The sequence below is a fragment of the Mirounga leonina genome, unplaced genomic scaffold (genome assembly GCF_011800145.1).
Source record: "Mirounga leonina isolate KUSES-001 unplaced genomic scaffold, KU_Mleo_1.0 Mir_115, whole genome shotgun sequence".
NCBI lineage: Eukaryota > Metazoa > Chordata > Mammalia > Carnivora > Phocidae > Mirounga > Mirounga leonina.
In genome coordinates, this window is record NW_023270268.1 from 98,473,920 (window position 1) to 98,495,171 (window position 21,252).

At 39.5% G+C, this 21,252-nt stretch overlaps 1 protein-coding gene across 11 annotated transcripts in view; it reads right to left on the bottom strand.

Annotated features, from left to right (window-relative positions):
* Positions 1–479: 479 nt before the first annotated feature.
* The window catches only part of PHLDB2 (pleckstrin homology like domain family B member 2), a 105,231-nt gene continuing 84,458 nt past the window's right edge, over positions 480–21,252 (bottom strand). For 10 of the 11 annotated variants that reach the window (XM_035000189.1, XM_035000194.1, XM_035000193.1 and 7 more), the window contains 6 exons: positions 20,207–20,414; positions 10,733–10,823; positions 9,645–9,791; positions 7,586–7,805; positions 3,053–3,138; positions 480–2,433 (listed from right to left, as the gene is read on the bottom strand). In XM_035000189.1, the coding sequence (XP_034856080.1) occupies positions 2,293–2,433; positions 3,053–3,138; positions 7,586–7,805; positions 9,645–9,791; positions 10,733–10,823; positions 20,207–20,414 (893 nt within the window). In that variant the 3' untranslated portion in view covers positions 480–2,292. Of the gene's footprint in view, positions 2,434–3,052; positions 3,139–3,558; positions 3,690–7,585; positions 7,806–9,644; positions 9,792–10,732; positions 10,824–20,206; positions 20,415–21,252 lie in introns of those variants that run through there. The other variant, XM_035000195.1, reaches the window with a different exon arrangement.

A 21,252-nucleotide genomic window follows, 5' to 3' on the forward strand; every position in this document is an offset into this window, starting at 1 on the left:
TATGTGCAGCAAAATGAAAAAAACAAACAAACAAACAAGCAAAAAACCTGCCTTGTCTCCATAATGGGAAAAGTGTCATACAAGGACTGTTTTCTCTATCCACTCTTATCAGTATAACAAATCAGGAAAAACTGGCTAGATCAGGTGAAGATACTTTTACCCACAGTGATGGGCTTGAAATAAACTAATCTGTTTCCATACCCACTGTTAATGTTGCCTTCATTCACAGGAGTGATAGGACATATTGTTCAGGGCCATTTCTCTCTCTGAAACCTGCTGCCTTAGCCCAGGAAGACAAATGAGGTCGCTATCAAGTAAAGCCCTTAATTCACACCTACATGATTTTTTCCCTGCCAGAGAAATAAGCACAGTCCTTGCAATCCCCAGTAATAACTGCATCTTTGCAAAAAGACAGTAAGATGTCAGATTTGTCAGGGGTTATCTCACTTTGTTAGCAACAGGAATGTGACCAGAGAGACTTAGAATTACTTCAATTTATAAAACTACAAATCATAATGTTAGCACACAACAACTTTTGTGGAGATTCACAATTGACTTTTGCTGATTAATCCATCCCCTGTCATGTCACCAATAGGTAACCTCCTAATGAGAGATGAGTTTATTTTCAAATGTGAAATCTGGTCAACATTTTAATCCATATTCAACATATTTTAACACACATTTTAAAAGGTTTACTACATCATGCAAAATATAATGCTGATTAGAATATCTTTATAATCCTATAAAGTACAGTACAGACAAGTTACATCTTTACATTAACCAACAAAATTTTAGCAATTGCATTTCACTCTTTTAGATCGTTACGGGTTTGGGGTAATCTCTGAAAAAACATATTATAAAAATGTCTTTTGCAATCGTGACTTTGTCCTCCACTGTTCAAGTAAAATCATGTGTTATCCAGTTGCAAAATCTTATTATTGGCAACATGTATACATGTATACAAACCACACTGCAAAGTTTTAAAAATTGTACCCCGTCAGGCCTGACAAAGATTTTACGGACACTTCCAATCTAATCATTTCACCCTGTCCTAGTAAGCAAAGCCATTATTTCCTACTTCTATTCATTTGCCAACTTTTAGGAAAGAGTATGTTTATACTTGCAAATACACACATGACAAACCAGGATAAAGTCATTTGAAAAACTGTTATAAAAGAGACTTGCCTGAAGTCATTTCATTCAACAAAAATTAATTTAACTCTAAAAAACAAAGGCTAAATGTAAAGAAATACATAATAAAATAGTACATTACAAAGAACATTAAGTCAAAGTTCATTTTCCTTTTTATAGAACTATGCTACTTCTGTAAATAAGTATTTTAATTGGTCTGTTCTTTGGTGAAAACAGAGCTCTGATTTCATCGTTATGGCACGTGAGGCTGCATTTAACAGGTGTGTTCTACAAAAAAGAGGAAACAGACAATCTACAGGAAATCGGCTGCTGGCTACCTTTATTCTCAGCACCAGGAATGGAGGAATCTTTAGCAAAATATGAAATCTTCTCCTTATTTTAAATTGCTCAAAGAGACAGAATGTCTAATAAGACGGCTTCTATCTAAAACACAACTTTTTGTTTTTTCTTCTTTTACAAAAAGTGATTTGCTTTCTATGTACAGTAGCTTATACCAGTGGTAACTGTTCAGAGTCAACTTTCTAGACAGTTGATGGCATCAAAGTACCATTTTAAAATGTAGAGTAACACTAAATGCGGTTCGTCACCTGAAACTACCACTGTTAAACAGAAGTCATATCAAGTCTTTGGTTTAGGTGCAGTACTTAATAATTAGGGCAAAACTCCTCCTAAAATATATTCCCCTCCAAACCCTTATTTGCTTCTATTTATAAAATAACCTTCAGCAAAATGCTTTTTAAAATACCAGTTGATAACCAATAATGTCAATGCCAATAACTGGGGTGCTAAAATAATTTCATATTTCCAAGTACATACATTTTGTAAACCATTCCGTTTATTTCACCAAAGTAAACAATCAATAAAAACAGTTTATAAGAAATATTCCTATAAGTGATGCTATTTACCAAAACAGTGTTTTTTTTTTCTCATAGGTGCTTCAATCCTTTCGCTATTTATCATCCAGCTTTGAATCTAAACCCCTTTTTTCTCTTTTATAAATGACTTTCTATTAATATAAAAGGAGTTCTGAGTATACACAGTGAGAGGGATGGGTCTGTTGGGTCTTTCCATCTGGGATTGAGTATGGCTTCATTCTTGTAAGAGATTATTGCAGTCAGCCCTGAAGTAGACTGTTATTCACTACAACAAGAAGTGCGTGTAACCTTCTGCCCCAGTGACTATAACATCCATCCAAATGCGCATGGCTTCCGGCGACGGCGCAACCATATAGTAGATTCTGTCGTGCGTCTTGACACTAAAGGTGAGTAATGGATTAGGACTCTAAAAATCAAAAGAGGAAAAGAATGTAAAACAAACATCCTGAAATTAAATGATACAGACATATGTGAGGGCTTCTTCCTCTTTAAAAGTTCTAATTTATAGAACTCTAAATTGGTTTTACTACTGCTCTAGTATAACCTGTAGCCCCACCTCCAACACCTTTCTCAAGATCGACTGTCTTTCCAAACTTTCTGGACAAGAAATACCACACAGAGAGCTCACCAATCAATCTTCTTAGCAGCTACTTTGTAGGTAAAGCTCTAGCCGGGTACCTAGCTGATAGTGGGTGCTCGGTAAGTGACAGCTCTTATTCTTAGCCTTACTAAGATTCCTCCTTATAACCAAGGAGTAGCTCCTTCTTAGAACCTCACAAAAAGTCACTTAACAGGATCTTCTAAATTAATATGACCAGAAGATTTTCTCACTTCACCATGACTTTTTTCCCCCACAAAAGATCAGCTGCATTAATTACTTCTATGTTCGCTTTTCTAGAACCATTATGATTATATCAATCAGTTATGTCAGAACAACAAATCTAAATTGCTTGGAGTTCAAAAAACATCTTTTTCCCAATTTAATTATGCATTCAAAGGACAGAAATCTGAAAATCAGTGTTTACCTTATTAGCGTTCTTGAGGTGATCATAATACACTTCTTCAATGGCTTGGAAGTATATTACTCCTTTTAATTTAGCTTCATGCTTGTCTGCAATAATAAATAGTGTTAAAATACTTTATCACCACTGATGGACTGGAAACATTGTAATTTCAGTATAGTTATTAAAATATTTATCTAGTTTTTAAATTACCTAAGATTAATTTGGATAATTTAGGTGAAGGCATTAGCCCAGTTCTATACTGAAACAAACAAAGCAAACACACAAAAAGGAATAATCAGCCCAACCCTCGGGGACTAATTGACTTTGCCCAAGGCTCTCCCGCAAATCTGCAGCCAAGACAACCCGGAACTCCTGACAGTCAAGTTAGCACACAAAGTATAAATATACACCACTGACACTGATACAAATTATCTCTTCACATTCTCCAGAACAGTGGTTGCCCCGGAAACATCAGTATGTAGAGCTGTTGTAATGAAATTTGTAAGAAGGGTGTTTTTTGGACGTAATTTAAAATAATATTCTACTTATATTCTTTTCCTATGAATTTCTTGTCCAGCATGCTTTTTCTCCTGTTCCCAACAGAGCTTCAAAGTCAATAATTTAACGTCCTTTCAATGCAGCATTTTCCAAACGGTTTCTAAGATTTCATCAAATTTGCCATAAAAAATAAACAACAAAAAAACGTAAAATGAAACAAAAACAACCAACCAAACCATCAACCAAACAGCATCCCTCTGTGATCTAAGAAGTTCTTGAAATATTTTGTAACTTACGCTCAGCAAAGATCATAAATGCATGAGAGCATACTCAAGAATTTTAAAAAAGCATGAAAGAGGCTGCAAAGAAAGAGACTCTATCCTATGCTGCTGGTGGAAGTGCAAATAAGAAAGCTTTGGGAGGGCAGTTTGGGAAAACTGCAAACAGTCCTCTCACTCAGCAGTTCCACTCCTCAAACCTTATTGTGTCAGAGCTACTCATGCACGTGCACATGGATTTGTGTTTGTTACGGCAAAAGGCTGCAAAAAATCTGCTTGAATTTAACAAGGGACTGATTCAATTAGAGACCAGCCATACAGTGGAATCCACACAGCCACTGAAATTCAAGACTAGATCTGCGTGTGCTTATCAGAGAAAAATATTGAAATACTGTTATGTGAACCAAGTTATGAACAGAGTGAATAATTTGGTCCCAACTGTATTAAAAAAGAATACATATCTATACTGAAACATATATATAAATGGAGAAAAGGTCAGAACTTTTGTGACGTGAAAGAGACTTTCATTATATAGACTTCTGTTCTATTTTTAAGAATTTTATTCAGGGCGCCTGGGTGGCTCAGTTGGTTAAGCGACTGCCTTCGGCTCAGGTCATGATCCTGGAGTCCCGGGATCGAGTCCCGCATCGGGCTCTCTGCTCAGCGGGGGGTCTGCTTCTCCCTCTGACCCTCCTCCCTCTCGTGCTGTCTCATTCTCTCTCTCAAATAAATAAATAAAATCTTTTTTAAAAAAAAAAAAGAATTTTATTCATAAATGTTTCTTTTCTCAGCAATGAAAAGCTAGTCTGAAAAACAACAGCCCTGAGAAGTTCAGTGGAAAATACAAAGCTGTTGTAGTACATTTAACTCAGCATTTCCCTAATTTATTTCTTTTCAAAGATTTAATCTATTTATTGAGAGAGAGAGAGATAGCGAGAGATAGAGCACAAGTGGGGGGAAGGGAGAAGCAGGCTCCCCGCTGAACAGAGCGCCCGATGTGGGGGCTCGATCCCAGGACCCTGGGATCATGACCTGAGCCGAAGGCAGCCGTCCATCCAACTGAGCCACTCAGGCACCCCTTCCCTAACTTATTTGACCATGTTTGACCATGGACCATATTTGTATGTGTTTGTTCATTTTGCTCTTCTTCGGGAAACACTGCTTTAATTCATGCCACAGTCAGTGGGTTTCCATCAGTTTCTGTGAAAGAGGTCAGTGTATATCTCAAATACTCACGGGGAAGGATTCTGCACTATTAATGGGAATACAGCAATACTTCATTTTCTGAAAACAGATGTGAAATAAAATCTGGAGATAAAAGTAACTCTTATCAGTGTCTCAAGGAGGCAGAAAACTGGGGAACGAAACTTTTGTTTGTAGGGCTCTTCCTATATGAGAAAGAGCTCTAAAAAAATACTGGCCTCACAAGGACATGGTGAACTAAGAGAATCAATAATGCTATTGTAAACTGACACGAGAAAGCTATTCATTCAGTTTCCATAGCATTATCCCATCAATTTACAGATATATTTTCTGGGTCTCAGTTTTCTTTAGAGACTCTTCTAAGGGTACTCAGTTAATATAGAGGCCAAGGGCATGATAAGCACAGGGACTTAGGACTCTGTCAGCGCTCATGGTGACAGCTCCTTCACAAACATGGTGTCCATCTACCTCCGTGCCGGCTGAAGGGGTACAGCACCTGGGGGGTCCAGTCCAGCCTGAACTGCGATCTGTATGGCTTCCTGTGGACTGATCTATTCCTGCACTTGGTGATGTTTGGGGAGAGTGGGGGTGGGGGTGAGGCGAGCCGACAAACTAATGAGGGCTATAAACAGAGCCATTTGTCAAACTAGGACTCACTGGCCAGTTATATAATATGTAAATATTAAAAACCTGAATGAGGGGCGCCTGGATGGCTCAGTCAGTTAAGCATCTGCCTTCAGCTGAGGTCATGATCCCAGGGTCCTGGGATTGAGTCCTGTGTGGGGCTCCCGCTCAGCAGGGAGTCTGCTTCTCTTTCTCCCTGACCCACCCTCCTGCTTGTGCTCTGTCTCTTGCATTCGCTCTCAAATAAATAAATAAAAGCTTTAAAAAAATAAAAATAAAGACCCGAATGAAATATAATTTTCGCCTGTGTTATGTATTACAGTTCTTAGTAATCATTCATATACCAAAATGTTTTTGGTCCTTAACAAAAAATCAAAAACCGATCACCAAGAAGTTTGAATTTGGAAAAATGCATTTACATGGTCAGAAGGAGCATAGGTTCTGACATGGGTCAGAAGGAAGGGGAACTGAGCAACTGACCGGGCTGACAAAAGAAGCAAGGAGAAGAGAAGCAGAGAAGAGTGAAGCTGTTTTGTCTGAAATGGATAATTAAAATTTTAGTTTTGGAAAATTCTGGGTGAGATTGTCTGTGGAGACTAGCACAGCACAAAGGTTTGTTTATGGATTTTGCAGACACTAAATTGGCATTTCTCATTAAACTAGCATCTTTTCTGTTGTACTAACTGAAGAGAACATCTCTGGATTCTCATTAAACCTGATATCAGAAAGCCCGAGAGAGGCAAGCGGGGAACTCCTGAGGGTTAGGCCATTTGCTTCAGGCTGCTAGCTCCTGCATTAACTGGAGCCCCACCAGAGAGCCCCTAACTGAAAGTATGAGCCCCTGCCCCCTCCTCACCCCAACTCTGGGGCCCCACAGCCCGTGTTTCCCCTCTTTCACATGCTTCTCAGTCACTTGCACTTCTCTTCATAAGCGTATCCTGGCCTCACACTATAGATGGAGGGATTGGACAGTTCCTTATTTATGACATCAATGTAACAATTTCTGATAGTGCTCATCAACGCTGGCACCGTCACCACAGAGACGGGTCTCTTCACAAGCTCTGGCATGATGCCACTTTTCTTCAGTTGTTGAAGAGAGCAGAACTCCAGCTGTGCTGACAATGGACGTGTTTCCAATGTGATCCAGGAGACTTCTTAATAAGTACAGCAGTTACATCCACATTCCGGTATTTTCAGAAGATTCAGTAGGGTACGTTTCTCATAATCCATCATTTAAAGAATCCAAAAAGATTTCAGTCACTTAATAAATACTTACTTGTTCACTTATTCACTGATGAGCTTTACCCTCTGCTTCAATAAACTTCTACTTTATAAACTCTAGCTGAGTGACTGTCAGCCAAGGCTGCCTAATTGTGTGTGACTTAAATAGGGCAGATGACCATAAATAAATAAATAGAAACCTTTTTTCTGGCCTCATGGTTTAAAAGTCAGTATTTTGGTCTAAAAAGAAAAATTCCATTTACTACTTATTTGGACTTCAGCTTATTTCAGAACTAGAAGAGATGAATTCACACTTTTTTTTTAAAGATTTTTATTTATTTATTTGTCAGAGAGAGAGCGCGCACAAGCAGGGGGGGCAGCAGGCAGAGGGAGAAGCAGGCTCCCTGCCGAGCAGGGAGCCCGATGCAGGACTCGATCCCAGGACCCTGGGACCATGACCTGAGCCGAAGGCAGACGCTTAACCGACTGAGCCACCCAGGTGCCCCACAAATTCACACTTTTTAAATAACATAGTTTTTATTATTTTTAGAGACGAAATTCATATCAGGGGGACTATATAACCTGAATATAAAATAATACATACCTGCAAAGCTAAGACTGCCATTAATTCTATTACTTACCAATCAACCCATTCATCCTGATGTTTTTGCTCTTTAACAGAGAGTTCCTGATTTGAATATATCACTTAGGGTTTTTTTTTCTCACTCACCTGCATAATAAGAGAATGTGCGCTTGTTCCGATCAAAAACGAACCATCGTTTTTTCCAAGTTTTAATTTTTCCACCCATTTTGATAAGGAATCCTCGGCAGGTCTTCTCTGTGATCGACACGTGGTAACAGGTATCGATATTGTGGCCAGCAGTCTCTACATGGCTTCGCAAATCGAAGTCTTCCTTCCGGACAGGCAGATAGCGTGTCAGAGGTCGAGCCTGGAAAAGCACAAACCCATGTCATATATAGCTAATTAATCATTTCGTTTCAGGTCACAGATGTTTAGGAGTGGACATGAACTGAAAAGCCTAAGCGTTAAAATGTCCATGTGATTATGAGAACTTAAGATAAACATTATCCTTTGGAGTTTAAAAGAGTGCTTACTATTTTAAGAAGGATGCTACGATATGTGGGGGTGGGGGGACGGATAAACTCAGGGGAATAGATTCTACTCCTTGAAATGGACAGATGAGAAAATGGGAAAATGCTATTAACCTTAGCTTTATAAGAGGTACTTAGCACTTAAAAACAGAGAATCATATGAGGCATGAAGTTCCCTGGGCTGCCTCCTACAAATGAAGACTCTTCTCCTGTGAAGTTCCCCGGACTTCTCCCTATACAACCTAACATCAGTTCTCAAATAATCTCAGACACGACCTGACTGGTGAACATTCTTTAGTAAGTACACCCCCCACCCAAAGTTATACACATCAGCTCCCCACACTTTCTGATAGAAATCAAAGGCAGAGATGTATGCTTTGAAAAGTGAAAGCTAAAATAAGGTAAGAAGTAGAATCAAAGCCATACTCAATGAACTGCCCAATGAGCAGATATGGACAAGATGTACAAAGATGTCTTTTATTTTACTATGGCTAGAGGAAAGGTTCATCTAATCTAAGAAGCACGTATCGCCATGGGTCATATTTCTAAAGTGGTGCTTTAGTTTATTCTGTTAAATAACCCCACCCCTCTGCCCTGGGGAAAATGACCTAAATATATACTTAGAGGCAAACCTTATAATTAGGATTAAAATAAAATTATGCTTTCTGGTTTGGCTTCAAATACCAAACAGGCATGGATGACCTCCCTGCAAATCATAATTTGGAAGAGGGTGGACATAACGAAATAAAATGAACACATTTTCCTTTGTATTTTTCCTTCAGTGTTTTGCCTTTGATTCGGTGGTATTTGACTTCAGACAGATGTCACAGACACTGATACCTCAAAGCACACAGAGTCTTCAAGATAGTCTCTCACCGCTATGCTATCAAACTGCCAGCAACCATAAAGAATAAGGGAAATGGCACCTTTTATGAAGTCTAGTAAACCTTGGCAAAATGGATTTGAACCCTGCGTTAAGTGGTACTGTATGAAATTTTATTTTAGTTCCTCAGCAAACATATATTATGTAGGCAGGTTTAGTGACAGAGAATTAAACTCTATGATAAGCAAGAGAGGAAGTTAAAGGAAATGTGTGGCTTTCCTGAGCTTTGCTTGAGTTCAGTAATCTTGCACACGTATGTGTGGACGGCTGTAGCAAAGGGGACGTGTGACAATACAGTGGTTAGAAAACCAAACGAAAACAAAAAACCCACTAACACTACCAAAAAAATTGGGTTGGCAAAATTATTTTGTTCTGGAGTGTTTGCTTCCAAAAATGGCTTCATAGAACCTCTTCTCTTCCTCAACCAGAGGTTTTAGTTTGGGTCTTGTATTTGTTTTCAGTAGCAAGTCCACCTGCGTTTTTCAAAGCTGCTCAGAAAAACAGGCTCCTTTTAAATATACCGCAAAAAATGGGTAGAAGAAAAAATGCCTCTCCCATAAAAATGTTCGACGCATGACTAGAGAAAAGTGTCATTTGGTTAGTAGGTCCCAATGAGTTTTGAGATAAACATACATTTTTTGGTCTCTGAACCCCTACCGGTCTCTTAGCAGTCACATGTCAAGGGCTGCGGACAGGAGGTGCCCAGAAAGGCATCCTGACAAGCACAACCGTCTTCTAAAGAATGACCACCAGGGGGCGACCTATTCTAATCCATCCAGATTGTTCCACCAACCTGTGCCCTTTGTTTCTCCCTGATTTTTACTTCCTTTTCGATTAACTTCTGCCGCTGGCTAGTTTCCTCCTGCAATCGTTTTTCCAGGAGTTCTCGCCGTCGTTTTTCTTCTTCCAGAGCTCGTTTCTTGGCTTCCATTTCCCGTTCCTAAATATCATTATGCAGAACAAATTTTAAGACATGCTGGTCACACTTGAATGATTCCAACTAAGGGCAAAGAAAATTCTCACTAGATAATTGCTGGTTGTATAGCCTAGGCTCATCCAATAGACCACCTAGACTAAAATCACCTCTCACGTAGTTTTCAAAATCATTCCACACAGAAAGGCAACCACCACATTTAATTAACAATTGAATATTAAGTGAAAACCCAGCTTGTGGTATTCAGTCATTTCATACAGATGACTGAAAAGTGGGACCACTCTCCCACTTTTAATAAAAAGGATCACAAATCGTCACCCAACACTAGTCATGGCATTTAGTCCTCTTTTCTGTGGGCCATCTTCTAACCGAAGGCCATTGGTCCTGGTCCTTCTAGTTCCTTTGTTGCTCTGTGGCTTCCTGGCTGAAGAAGAAGGTCGGTTGCAGAGGAAGCTCATGGGGAAATCAGAAGAGGAAAGGAGGGGCCCTTTAAGGCAGGATGCAAAGGCATTTGCGGGGATTCCTAAGGAAGTTCAGATTCTGGCTTGAAATACAGTCACAATAACGTGGGATTTTAAGTATTACAATAGCACAGTTCACACAAGCTGGCAAGGAAGGGAGAGTCCATAAAGATATGACATTCCTCCCGGTTCCTTGGCAGGCAAACAAAGTGGCCATCAAAGGGAAAACACCATACAAAGCACTGATTTCGGTCGACGTTGACACTATACATATTTTAAATTACAAAAAATTGTAATGCAGTAAGGAGGCTTAGAAATCCTCTCCAGCACCCTTACTTTTCAGATAAAAAAAAAAAAACGAGGCCAAAAAGGTTGACTACTCCCAAGATTATATTGCTTCTCAAGGCCCAAGGACAGTTTCCTGTCCCGTGCAGGCAAGATGAACCATTGCCTCACTGACCTCTGGCATAAAGACATTATGCCTACCCTGGATTCAAGCAGTCGGGTCTTTTCTGCATGAGCCTGCTTCAAAAGTCTCTCCATTTCTTCTATTCTGGCAATATTTGAAGTGCTGGCACTGAAAAGAACACAAAGGCCTTTCAAGAATATTGCTTGGGATTGATGTCTCTTGAAATACATACGCATACGTAGACACGCACGCACATGCACAGCTTCCGGGAACGTGCATGACACAATCCAATGTCATTTAAAGTATGTTACTTAGGAGAGTCATTGGCCTGAACAGACCAGGCAATTCAGCTCTGAAAATTGTAGGTGACATTGACTTACCTCAGTTTAGGAGACAAAATATAGGCAAGGAAGAAATACCAAAGTAGAATGCTTTACTCATAAATAAATAAACCCAAAATAAGTCTTACAAAAAGTGTGTTCTCAAAATGCTTTTTCCAGAGTCTAAAAATTATGGACCATGGGAGGCTTTCCTGTTACTTTAATTGTTCAGAGATATCAGGCCAATAAGACTATCACCAAAGTTCTATGTAGATGACACCTATGGTTTAAAGTCACTTTATTTGGTTTGGAAATGTGTCCCCAGTTGCTTTTTTGCTGTGCCTTTATACAAGTGGACATTTTAGGGGGTGCCTGGCTGGCTCAGTTAGAAGACCATGTGACTCTTGATCTCCAGGTCATAGGTTTGAGCCCCACATTATGTATAGAGATATGTATAAAATATATATATATATATATATACACACACACGTGGACATTTTATTTCTTACATGATGATGCCGGTTTAAAAAAAAAAAAAAAAAACCTTCTCTTAAAGGTGAAACAGAAGGATGGTGGCTACTTTTGTCAATAATACTCATCTACCATACTGATGAGGAACCCCCATAAAGGGAATCAAGAGCCTCAAGAGAAATGCATCTTGAAAGACATCATGCAAATAAGTGAAGGAAAAAACCAAAAGGAATAAAAGCTGCAAGAACAGTTAGGCTAAGTAATGAAAAGAGAAAGAAAAGGACATGGAAATGTTTAACACTAACCAAAAATGTTATTTTTCTCTTACATTTCATTGGGGTGTTCTGGAAAAAAGGGCATGACCTAGGTCAAAACTTCTTTACTCTGATGTTCTAGCCATAGAGAACCAATGTTATTTCCTGTGCAAGTAGACTTGTATAGCCATTTAATATATTTTTGTTTTCTAGACTCTCCTGGGGACAGAGAGACTTTTGTTCTTATATCTTCCATAGTCCGGCACACAATAGGGATTCATGTCAGATGCATTCATATAAAAATGAATTCATATGAAAATGAAAAGGATAATTCTTAGTATAGTCTCCCCAAATTATATATATATATATATATATTTTAAAGATTTTATTTATTTATTTGACAGAGAGAGACACAGCGAGAGAGGGAACACAAGCAGGGGGAGCAGGAGAGGGAGAAGCAGGCTTCCCACGGAGCAGGGAGCCCTATGCGGGGCTCGATCCCAGGCCCCTGGGATCATGCCCCGAGCCGAGGGAAACCCCTAATGGCCGGCCCCCCCCGGCCCCCCCCCCCCCCCCCAAATTATATTGTTGATCAACTCAAACCTAGGATGTTTCAAACATAGGGCTAAATTCCTTTACAGAGATAAATTACCACAGTAACACAGTACATATGGTTTATCTTAAAATCAGTAGCAGCAGTTTTATAGCAGCTTTATTCCTAATTGCCAGAATTTGGAAGCAACCAAGATATCCTTTAGTAGGTAAATGAAATAACTGTAGTATTTCCAGACAATGGAATATTATTTAGCACTAAAAAGAAATGAACTATCAAGGCATAAAGAGACATGAAGGAAGCTTAAATGCATATTACTAAGTAAAAGAAGCCAATCTGAATAGGCTAAATACTGTATGACTCCAACTTGATGACATTCTGGAAAAGGCAAAACCACGGAGACAGTAAAAAGATTAGTGGTGGCCAGTAGTTTGAAGTGGGGGGTGGGAGGGAGGGAAGGATGAATATGCAGAGCACAGAGGATTTTCAGGGCAATGAAAACCCTCTGTATGATACTATAATGATGGGTATATGAAGTTATACATTTGTCCAAACCCACAGAATGCACAACATCAAAAATGAACCCAATTGTAAACTATGGACTTTGGGTGTCAATATGGGTTCATCAACTGTAACAAATGCACCACTTTGGTGGGGGATGTTGATAATGGGGGAGGCTGTGCATGTGTGGGGACAGGGGGTATATGGAAACTCTCTGTACCTTCCTTTCAATTTTGCTGTGAACCTAAAACAGCTCTAAAAAATTGTCTTTTAGAAAAAAAAAATCAGTATTTCCTGCCCTATTACAAAGTGCATCCATCCAGGAAAGGGACAGCCTTAGGACTGTTGTCTCCTTGGAAGCTTAACTAATCTCTGTACTTTGCAGGGCTACTTTGGGCCAATTTTTAGCCAGGTGTGTTCTCCTGATAAAGAGAGAACAGTTCATTTCCATGAACTGTTGGGGGAGGTAAAAAAGGGTAAGTTCTGTTCTCTTCAACCAGTAAGAATTAAAGAAAAAAATCTTTAATTTTTTTGCAGGAATTCCTCTTTATTGAGAACAGTCAAGGTCATAGATGCTAAGTGGCACACTTCGTCAGCTCAACTGAGAAAGCCAAAGACAAACATCAGGCCCTATAATCGCACAGTATGGTGTTTATAATCGAGAGTGTTGTCTGTGACATCAGGTATATATGTCTTATGCTTCCTAATGATTTGGAAATAAATAATTTGATTTCACTAAGTCTCAGGTCTTAAAAACTCATGAATTTAAAAAAAAAAAAAAAAAGCACTCACCGATAGTCTAACCCCCATCTGTCCTTCAGTTCTTTCTAGAACATACTCCTTTTTCATTTAGTTTGTGCCTGAGCATTGTTAGCTACAGAAAACTTACTGTATCCATTCCTTCATTGTTTGGATAACATTGTTAGAATGTTGATACTTAAGTTGAATCAAAATCTATCTTCCTACAGCTTCTATTCACTGGCCTAACTAAGTATGACCTTGAGCTGCATGAAACCTATCTGGATGAACTGGTTGGAAATAACGTGGTTAGAAACAAATATTTTCAGTCCATGGTTTTTCATATATCTGTAATTTGGGCACATCCTGGGGGCAAGTTTTCAAATAGTTATCTGTCTTTAAATATTTCTGTTCATTTTTTGGAATTTTTCAGGGTGTTTTCCATTTATTTTATAATATTTATAGTTTATTTTCTGCCAGTTATATTCAATTTGCTTATTTGGCAATACTTCCATAAATATCTTAACTTTTGCTCCAAAGGAACTCAATTTTTCTGAAAACATTTGATAGAAAATACATTTTAACATTTACCACCTTGTGTCTTCATGACCTGTAGGCACCTAAAGTCACCTACTTTTTTGAGCTACATTTTATAAAGCTTTAAAGCTATGTTGGTTATTTTGTTTAAAAAAATAATTTGTACCCACGGACACCTACTTGTTCTCTATAGCCCCACTTTTGCTATTTTTGATTTTAATATTTCCTTGACACATAAACCACTTTTATTTAGCAAAACTCCCGCTGCTCTGTGATACTCTGTCACCGCCTTTTTTACTTTTTTGTCCCATCAGGGTTGCACCTACACTGAAAAGCAAAGGCTGCTGCAATGGGAATGTAGAGAAAAGTCTACGCTTGTCATACCATGGCATCCATGGCAGACGTCGATGTCAGCAAGTGAAATGCTGAGCACCTGCCATGCAAAAGCAGAGTCTGAAGTCCCTGAAGATAAGCTTGATAATGCATTCCCTAGAGCACAACACTCATCTTTGCTTTCTCAAGCGCATCCAGATTATAAGAGGAGTCGTGTTTCTTTCCATTGCTCTAACTTCTGACCTTCTTCAAAAGGCAGGCACACATTTCTGATCTTGCATGTGATTGCTGTAAGGATGCTGGTGATACTCAGTCATTGGGCCATTAACGATATAAAGATGACTAGTTTTGGTGGCTTTTCCTACTTGGTCATGTTCTGCTATTTTGTCAACTGAAGATTTCTTTGTGCATCTGACCAACTTTGGTAAAAACCATATTCATAAAGAAAAACAAAACTTCCAGCAAGGGTAAAGGAATCCAAATAGCAGATTTAAGGTTTTTAGGACTTTTAGAATATTCACTTCATAGGCAAAGGCAAAAGCAGAAAAAAATTAAAAAAGAAAAGCAAAGAACAATGGCATACAAGAAATAAGTAAGCAAAGCAAAACAGAACAAAACTAACTGGAGCAAAACAAAATTCTCCAGAAAGACACAGAAAACTTTTCCAAGACGGCCATCAGTGCACCAGTATTGCCATTAAATGGAGCCAGGGGGTGCCTGGGTGGCTCAGTCCGTTAAGCGGCTGCCTTTGGCCTGGGTTGTGATCCCAGCGTCCTGGGATTGAGTCCCGCATCCGGGATCACTGTTCAGCAGGGAGTCTGCTTCTCCCTCTCCCTCTGCCCCTACTTCTGCTCCTTCTCTCTCTCTCTCTCAAATAAATAAATAAAATCTTAAAAAAAAAAAAAATGAAGAGCCAGTATCCCAGAATATTTATTTTCAATTAATCTTCTCAAGTATTTTTTCAGCTTCAGCAAATTATTACTCCTCATGAAATGTCTAGCCCTTCTCTGTTCAGTAGCTCCTTGAATATTACAAGAACACAACAAGCCCTCCAACCCTTCCTAACGGTTTTTCACATGGTTTCATACACCTGGTCCCTTTGACAGTTGGCTGCCCCCCGCCCCCCATCACTTTGGTTTTTTGTATCTCTTCTGAAAGAACTCCCTAGAATAAAATGCAGACACTGAGTGTTGACTATCTAGGGTATAAAGCAGAATACAAACCTTTGCCTAAAATGAAGAAATCTGAAGCATCTGAAATTCAGATGAAAGCATCCCTTAGACTCAAGTTCAGCCACAGATTGCCCTCAACTCCGTGCCCGGTCTTGCTCCCCACCCCACATGCACACTGCTGGCATTTAAGCAATAATGAAGGATCAAGTTCCCCCAACATTTTCTCCAAGTATGAGCACAAGGTCAGGGCTTGGTAAATTAGTAATAGCAATTGTGATAATAACATATCATTGTAGGCAGTATGCAGAACACTACACGGTCTAGGCCAAGTCAGTAATTTCAGCAGAAGAGAGGTTTTGTGTAGAATTGACTCTCAGCTGCCATTTTCTATGACCCAAAGCCTGTTTTCTTAGCTTTTTGTTTGGTTAGGGTATAAGTAATGATGCTGAAAAAGCAAACATATTGTCTGACTCAAGTAACTTTCTGGTGGACACAAAAATGATGTCTCAACAAAAAGCGAAGGGCCAATGTACCCACAGCTCTGTGTAATTCTGAAATTCTACAAATGGCTTCTTGTGACATAATAAACCACAAGACTAAGTTTCTGTCACTAGAATTTCAGCATGGAATTACCTCTTTAATACACATATCATTTCAGGGTATTTTAATACATAGCTTTAAAAAATCTCACAAAGAGAAAATGTTTTAGTCCTTTCTTTCTCTTTCTACCCAACTTCAAAAAGTTCTCATTAAGGATGTGTTGTCATAATATACATTCCAAACATTAGTTTCTTACTACCCATTTGCCTAATGTTTATCATAGTATTTTCCATCATAATAGTAGATACAAGCTTACCTTAGGGTAGCATGAATTTTTTAAAGTAGATGGTGGTACAGAAGCAAAATGTTTGTTTCCCTCTCTCTCCCTTATATACTAAGCCTTTTACAGGTATCTTCTACTTTGGTTTCAATGCTTTTTGACATTTAGAGGATCGGACAGCACAATGACATAAATACTATTGGTAATTTCTGACCATGGTGATTGGTTATCTGTGATGGTTAGTGCCCTGGGTCAGGTCTGCGTGAACTAAGGATACACAATGATCGTGCTCATGTCTAACTACCTGCCAGGAATGCCCCACAGGGACGCTGTCTTCTTCATTCGGAGTATTGACTGGGATCATTCTCATTCTCTACCTCTGGAAACCACTTTAAGAAAAAGCAACCAGGCAAACAAATGAAAATAAGTTCAGTTCTTGCCCTGCCACTGTGCTTAAGTGTCCAGATCCGAACTTGTAATGCTTGGTAATTAGAATCGAAGTGGATCCTTTCTGAGTAATTTCCTGTGCCCGCTCTACACACCTGCTGTTCACCACCACTAAATATGAGAGGTGTGGAGGGGCCATCTGGAGGGAGGAATATTTACTTTCAACTTTTGGAGGGTGGACGAGGCAGGGAGTGGAAAAATGCCAAGACAGGCAAATGCTTAGAGTGTATTTCTTTACTAAAGACTGCTCAAAAATAGATAAACAGGGCACCTGGGTGGCTCAGTCAGCTAAGCGTCTGACTCTTGGTTTTGGCTCAGGTCATGATCTCACGGTCGTGGGATCGAGCCCCACGTTGGGCTTGGTGCTCAGTGTGGCGTCTGCTTGAGATTCTTTCACCCTCTCCTTCTGCCCCTTCCCTGCTCTCTCTCTCTGTCTCAAATAAATAAATAAAAATCTTTAAAAAATATATAAATAAGACGTCAAGCTATCAAGAGTTCACCACAGAAATATTGGTATAAAATGTTCACAATTATTTGGGAAGAAGGGAGAATAGTCTGCTGTTTTCAAAATAACGACTAAGTACCAAGTGCCATCGGAGCATGGGTGTCCCTCCCACACTGGGAATCTGTGTTCTCGCTCTTAATGCCCATTTTTATTCCTCCTGTCACCATGCTATCATAGTCGCTGGGCGGCTGACTTTTGTTTGTGTCTTGTTATTCAGAAGCACCACATTTGATTAGTCAGTTTACTGTCATTTATGAATAACTGCTCAACATGCTAGGCTTTCTGTTCTGAGCACGTCAGCTGCTGGCACCTGCTGGCCCGGCTCGGACAAACACGGGGCAGCGGACGTCACCAGAGAACCTTCCACTGCCAGATGGTTCGCTGCCCACTCCTTCCACACGCTCAAGGGTCTCCCCGACACAGTCGTGTGAAACTTTTTAAAAAGTGAGCTAATATTGAATAACATGAAACACTAATCTTCTAACCTGACATAATAATGGCAACCCCCAAAAAGCTTTATTCTTTTTTTTAAGATTTATTTATTTTGGGGGGGGACAAGACCAAGGAAGAGAGAGAATCTCAAGCAGACTCCCCCACCAAGGGCGGAGCTGATGCAGGGCTCGATCTCACGACCTGGAGATCATGATCTGAGCCAAAACCAGGAGTCGGAGACTTAACCGACTAAGCTTCCCAGGCACCCCAAAAGTCCTATTCTTTATCATTACATAATCTCCTCTTTCAATTTAGGTCATCCCCATGTGACAAGCAGCAATACAATTCTTACTGGTGCTTTAATATTTTTCCCCAGAGACTCTTTTCCTTCTCTGATAGGATATATCCAATAATATTAATATTTCACCCATTGATGCCAAAATGAAAATACACTGTATACTTTATTTGCCACAGAATATAACATCTGTCTTCTTCTCCTTTTCCCCCACCCTTAAAATTTTCTGGCTATAATGTCTGGTTACAGTTGAGTCTCATATTCTTTTCATTTATGAAACATGAAATAACCCAAAGCTAAGTACATTTTGCTGATATTACTTTCCCTCTCTTGCTGTCATTCTCTTATTGCAGGTGAGGGGAGAGCAAATTATTCAAATCTTTGTAAAGAAATAAATTATATTTACAGGACGGTAATTTTCCACCAAAATGTTTTAAAATTCACCATTGTCTTGTAGGCAAGAAACAATCCTTCCACTTCACTGATTAGCAAGTAAATCAGGACCAAGAGCATTCTGTGATCTGCCTCAAGGAGCATGATTGCCACCCAAAGAGCACACGCATTCCTACTTCCAGCCTGTGGCTTCAGTCCAACAGAGGGAAGTTTGTTGATGACAATGATCCAACTAGACATTTGTATTTGGGACACACAAGGGCTCAATTAACATTTACTGAATATTGGATGTTTCTTAGGTTGAAATCATAATGGTTCTCAGCCAATTAAAATAGGTCAAACAAAAATTAAAAAAATAACAAAATTGAAAATATGGCCATTTTACTATATCCTGAGGTATTTATTCAGCCAGCCCTTACTGAATACCTACTATCTGCTAAGATCTCTGCTGGGTGTAGAAACCAAAAGATCATTAGCCATCCTCCTTGACATTGAGGAATTCACCAATTAATTACTGAAGAAAAAATTTTACACTGTCATGTGATCAGTGATATAATAGAAAAAAGAATCAAGTGCAATGGAAACACAGAAGAAAAAGGCCCTAAAGGAGAAATTTTCATGAGCTTCCAACCTAAGTTTAAGCCTGAAGAATGAGGAAAGTTTCTCCAGGCTCAGACGGGAGTAGGGGGATGGAGATGGTAAAGATATTTACAATGCCAGATACTACCGGTGCTCAGTAAGTATGGATTGAGTGAACACACAAGTGGAAGGATAAATTGACTGTAGACAGTGTTGTGCTGGTAAATCAGCTCTCTGGAGGGAATTAAAAACCCTGATATATAGCAAATGTCGATTTATGTGGAGTATATACTCCCACCATGGCCAATTTCAAACTACCAACATGACATCACTGATCACACGTAGGTGGAAATGTGCACATTTGGCACTTGCCAGCTAGTATGAGCCAGCGCCAGCCCACTGTTGCCTCTAGACCACTCTATAAGTATTTGTGGAATGAAGGAGCCTATAAATGAATGAGTGAACAAACTACTTGATTCCAGACCTGGGACCAATATGGTCAAAGGCACAGAGATTTGCATATTCATCACCCTCTCAATTAATAAGAAGCCCTCTGAGGGGTATCAGGAGGAGAGAGTGAATGGGGAGTTGGGATGGATCCAGAATGCAGGCTCTAGGGCATGACTTTACTCAAAGGGAAGTAGTTTTTGAAGGGGCAGAATACCAGGACCAGATCTATATTTTAGATGTGCCTTTAGCTGTAATTCCGTAAGACCATCTTTGCTTGCCTCCAAGTACGAACACGAATGTGAATGGTTAAATCCTTACAAAAATTTTAATATGTGGAACAGCTAAAGCCTTGCTTTTAATGAAACAAAAGTGTAAGGAATCTTTCAAAATTCTTACTGTATTGTCAGAAATGATTTCTTTATTCAATCAAAAGGATCCCTAATGAGGCTTGCAGTCAACCAAAAGAGGCAAACGACTTTTGAAGCATGGTATACACGTGAATTCAAATGTAAAGAAACAGAGTAAAGGTGAAAAACGGATTATATGATGTCTGGCTGGCTAAGTCACACAAAATACAAAGAAATTACTTTCAAAGGCTGCCATGACACTCAGCCCTCTTCTGCACCATAGGCTGTTTATGTCTCAGAAATTTGGGCTTGTACATATACATCCCTCCGAACTGATGGCTTTACTTTTTGAAATCAGCAGGTGCTTTTCTACACTGGAAACCTTAACCATGAATACATCTTACCTAGAGATATTGTCAGGTGAGTAGGCGGAGATGCTGGTCTCCATGCTATCGGAGCTGTCTAGGCTCAACGTATCAAAGGCCTGGTCCTTATAGCTGTGATCGGGGTAGTGGAAACTGTTCAAGTAGACATTTGATTCAGATGCTGTGCGGTTGTAAAATTCAGAAGATTTCTGCCTTTGTCCTTCACTCATCTGTTGGTGATTATACCCTAAGGAAAGAGCCATAAATATGTTAGTATGCCTCATTTTCTAGTCTTAGATCTTCTGAGACTCAAACCAGCAACCCGAAACATCTGCCTATGAAACTTGGACCTTGGTCTAATTTGTTTTGAAGCCAAGAAGATCAAAGGCACAGCATCATGCTCCATGCAAGCAAGAGTTTCAAAGAAGTGGTCTTAGGAGTGATCTTTTTGCTCAGTGGATCATCTCACATTTTCCTTTGCCATTCCCACATTGCAGCGCAACTGAGAATATATCAGCATACACAAAAACAAAACAGGCAAAACCAAACCAAAACAAACACAATTAAAGGCCTTGTATCTTCTAAAAATAGCTGGGTTCAAGTGAAGCAAGATGACTCCTGGTGGCAAGCAACAGCTGGGTCTTAGGGCAGTCACTTCTTCAACAGTATTCATTAAGGAATACTTGATCTGGTCGTAAAACAGCAGGTGTACCACCTAGGTGTAGGATTTAAGGATCTTGTATCTCATATTATCACTAACACTTTTGATCTGGTAAAAATCCAAACTGCACATTTTTCTCATTCTTCTTTTTTTCAATTTTCCTTGCCCACCAATTATTTAAAACATTCACAGTCAACAATCCTCCCTTTGGGCGCACAGGCCTCCTAATTACCGTACACAGAGCTCTCTTCTTTTTCCACCTTAGCTGTCAGCCCTCAGCTAGTTGGTGGTAGCCAACCATATGAAAATGCAGAACTCACATGAATCGCAGCAAAAGTGCCATCAATAAGAGGCTTTTTCCTTACCCTGGTCCTTGGTCAGCTGGCCTCTTAGGTCATGGGCTTTACTTTGTGTTGTTGGATGG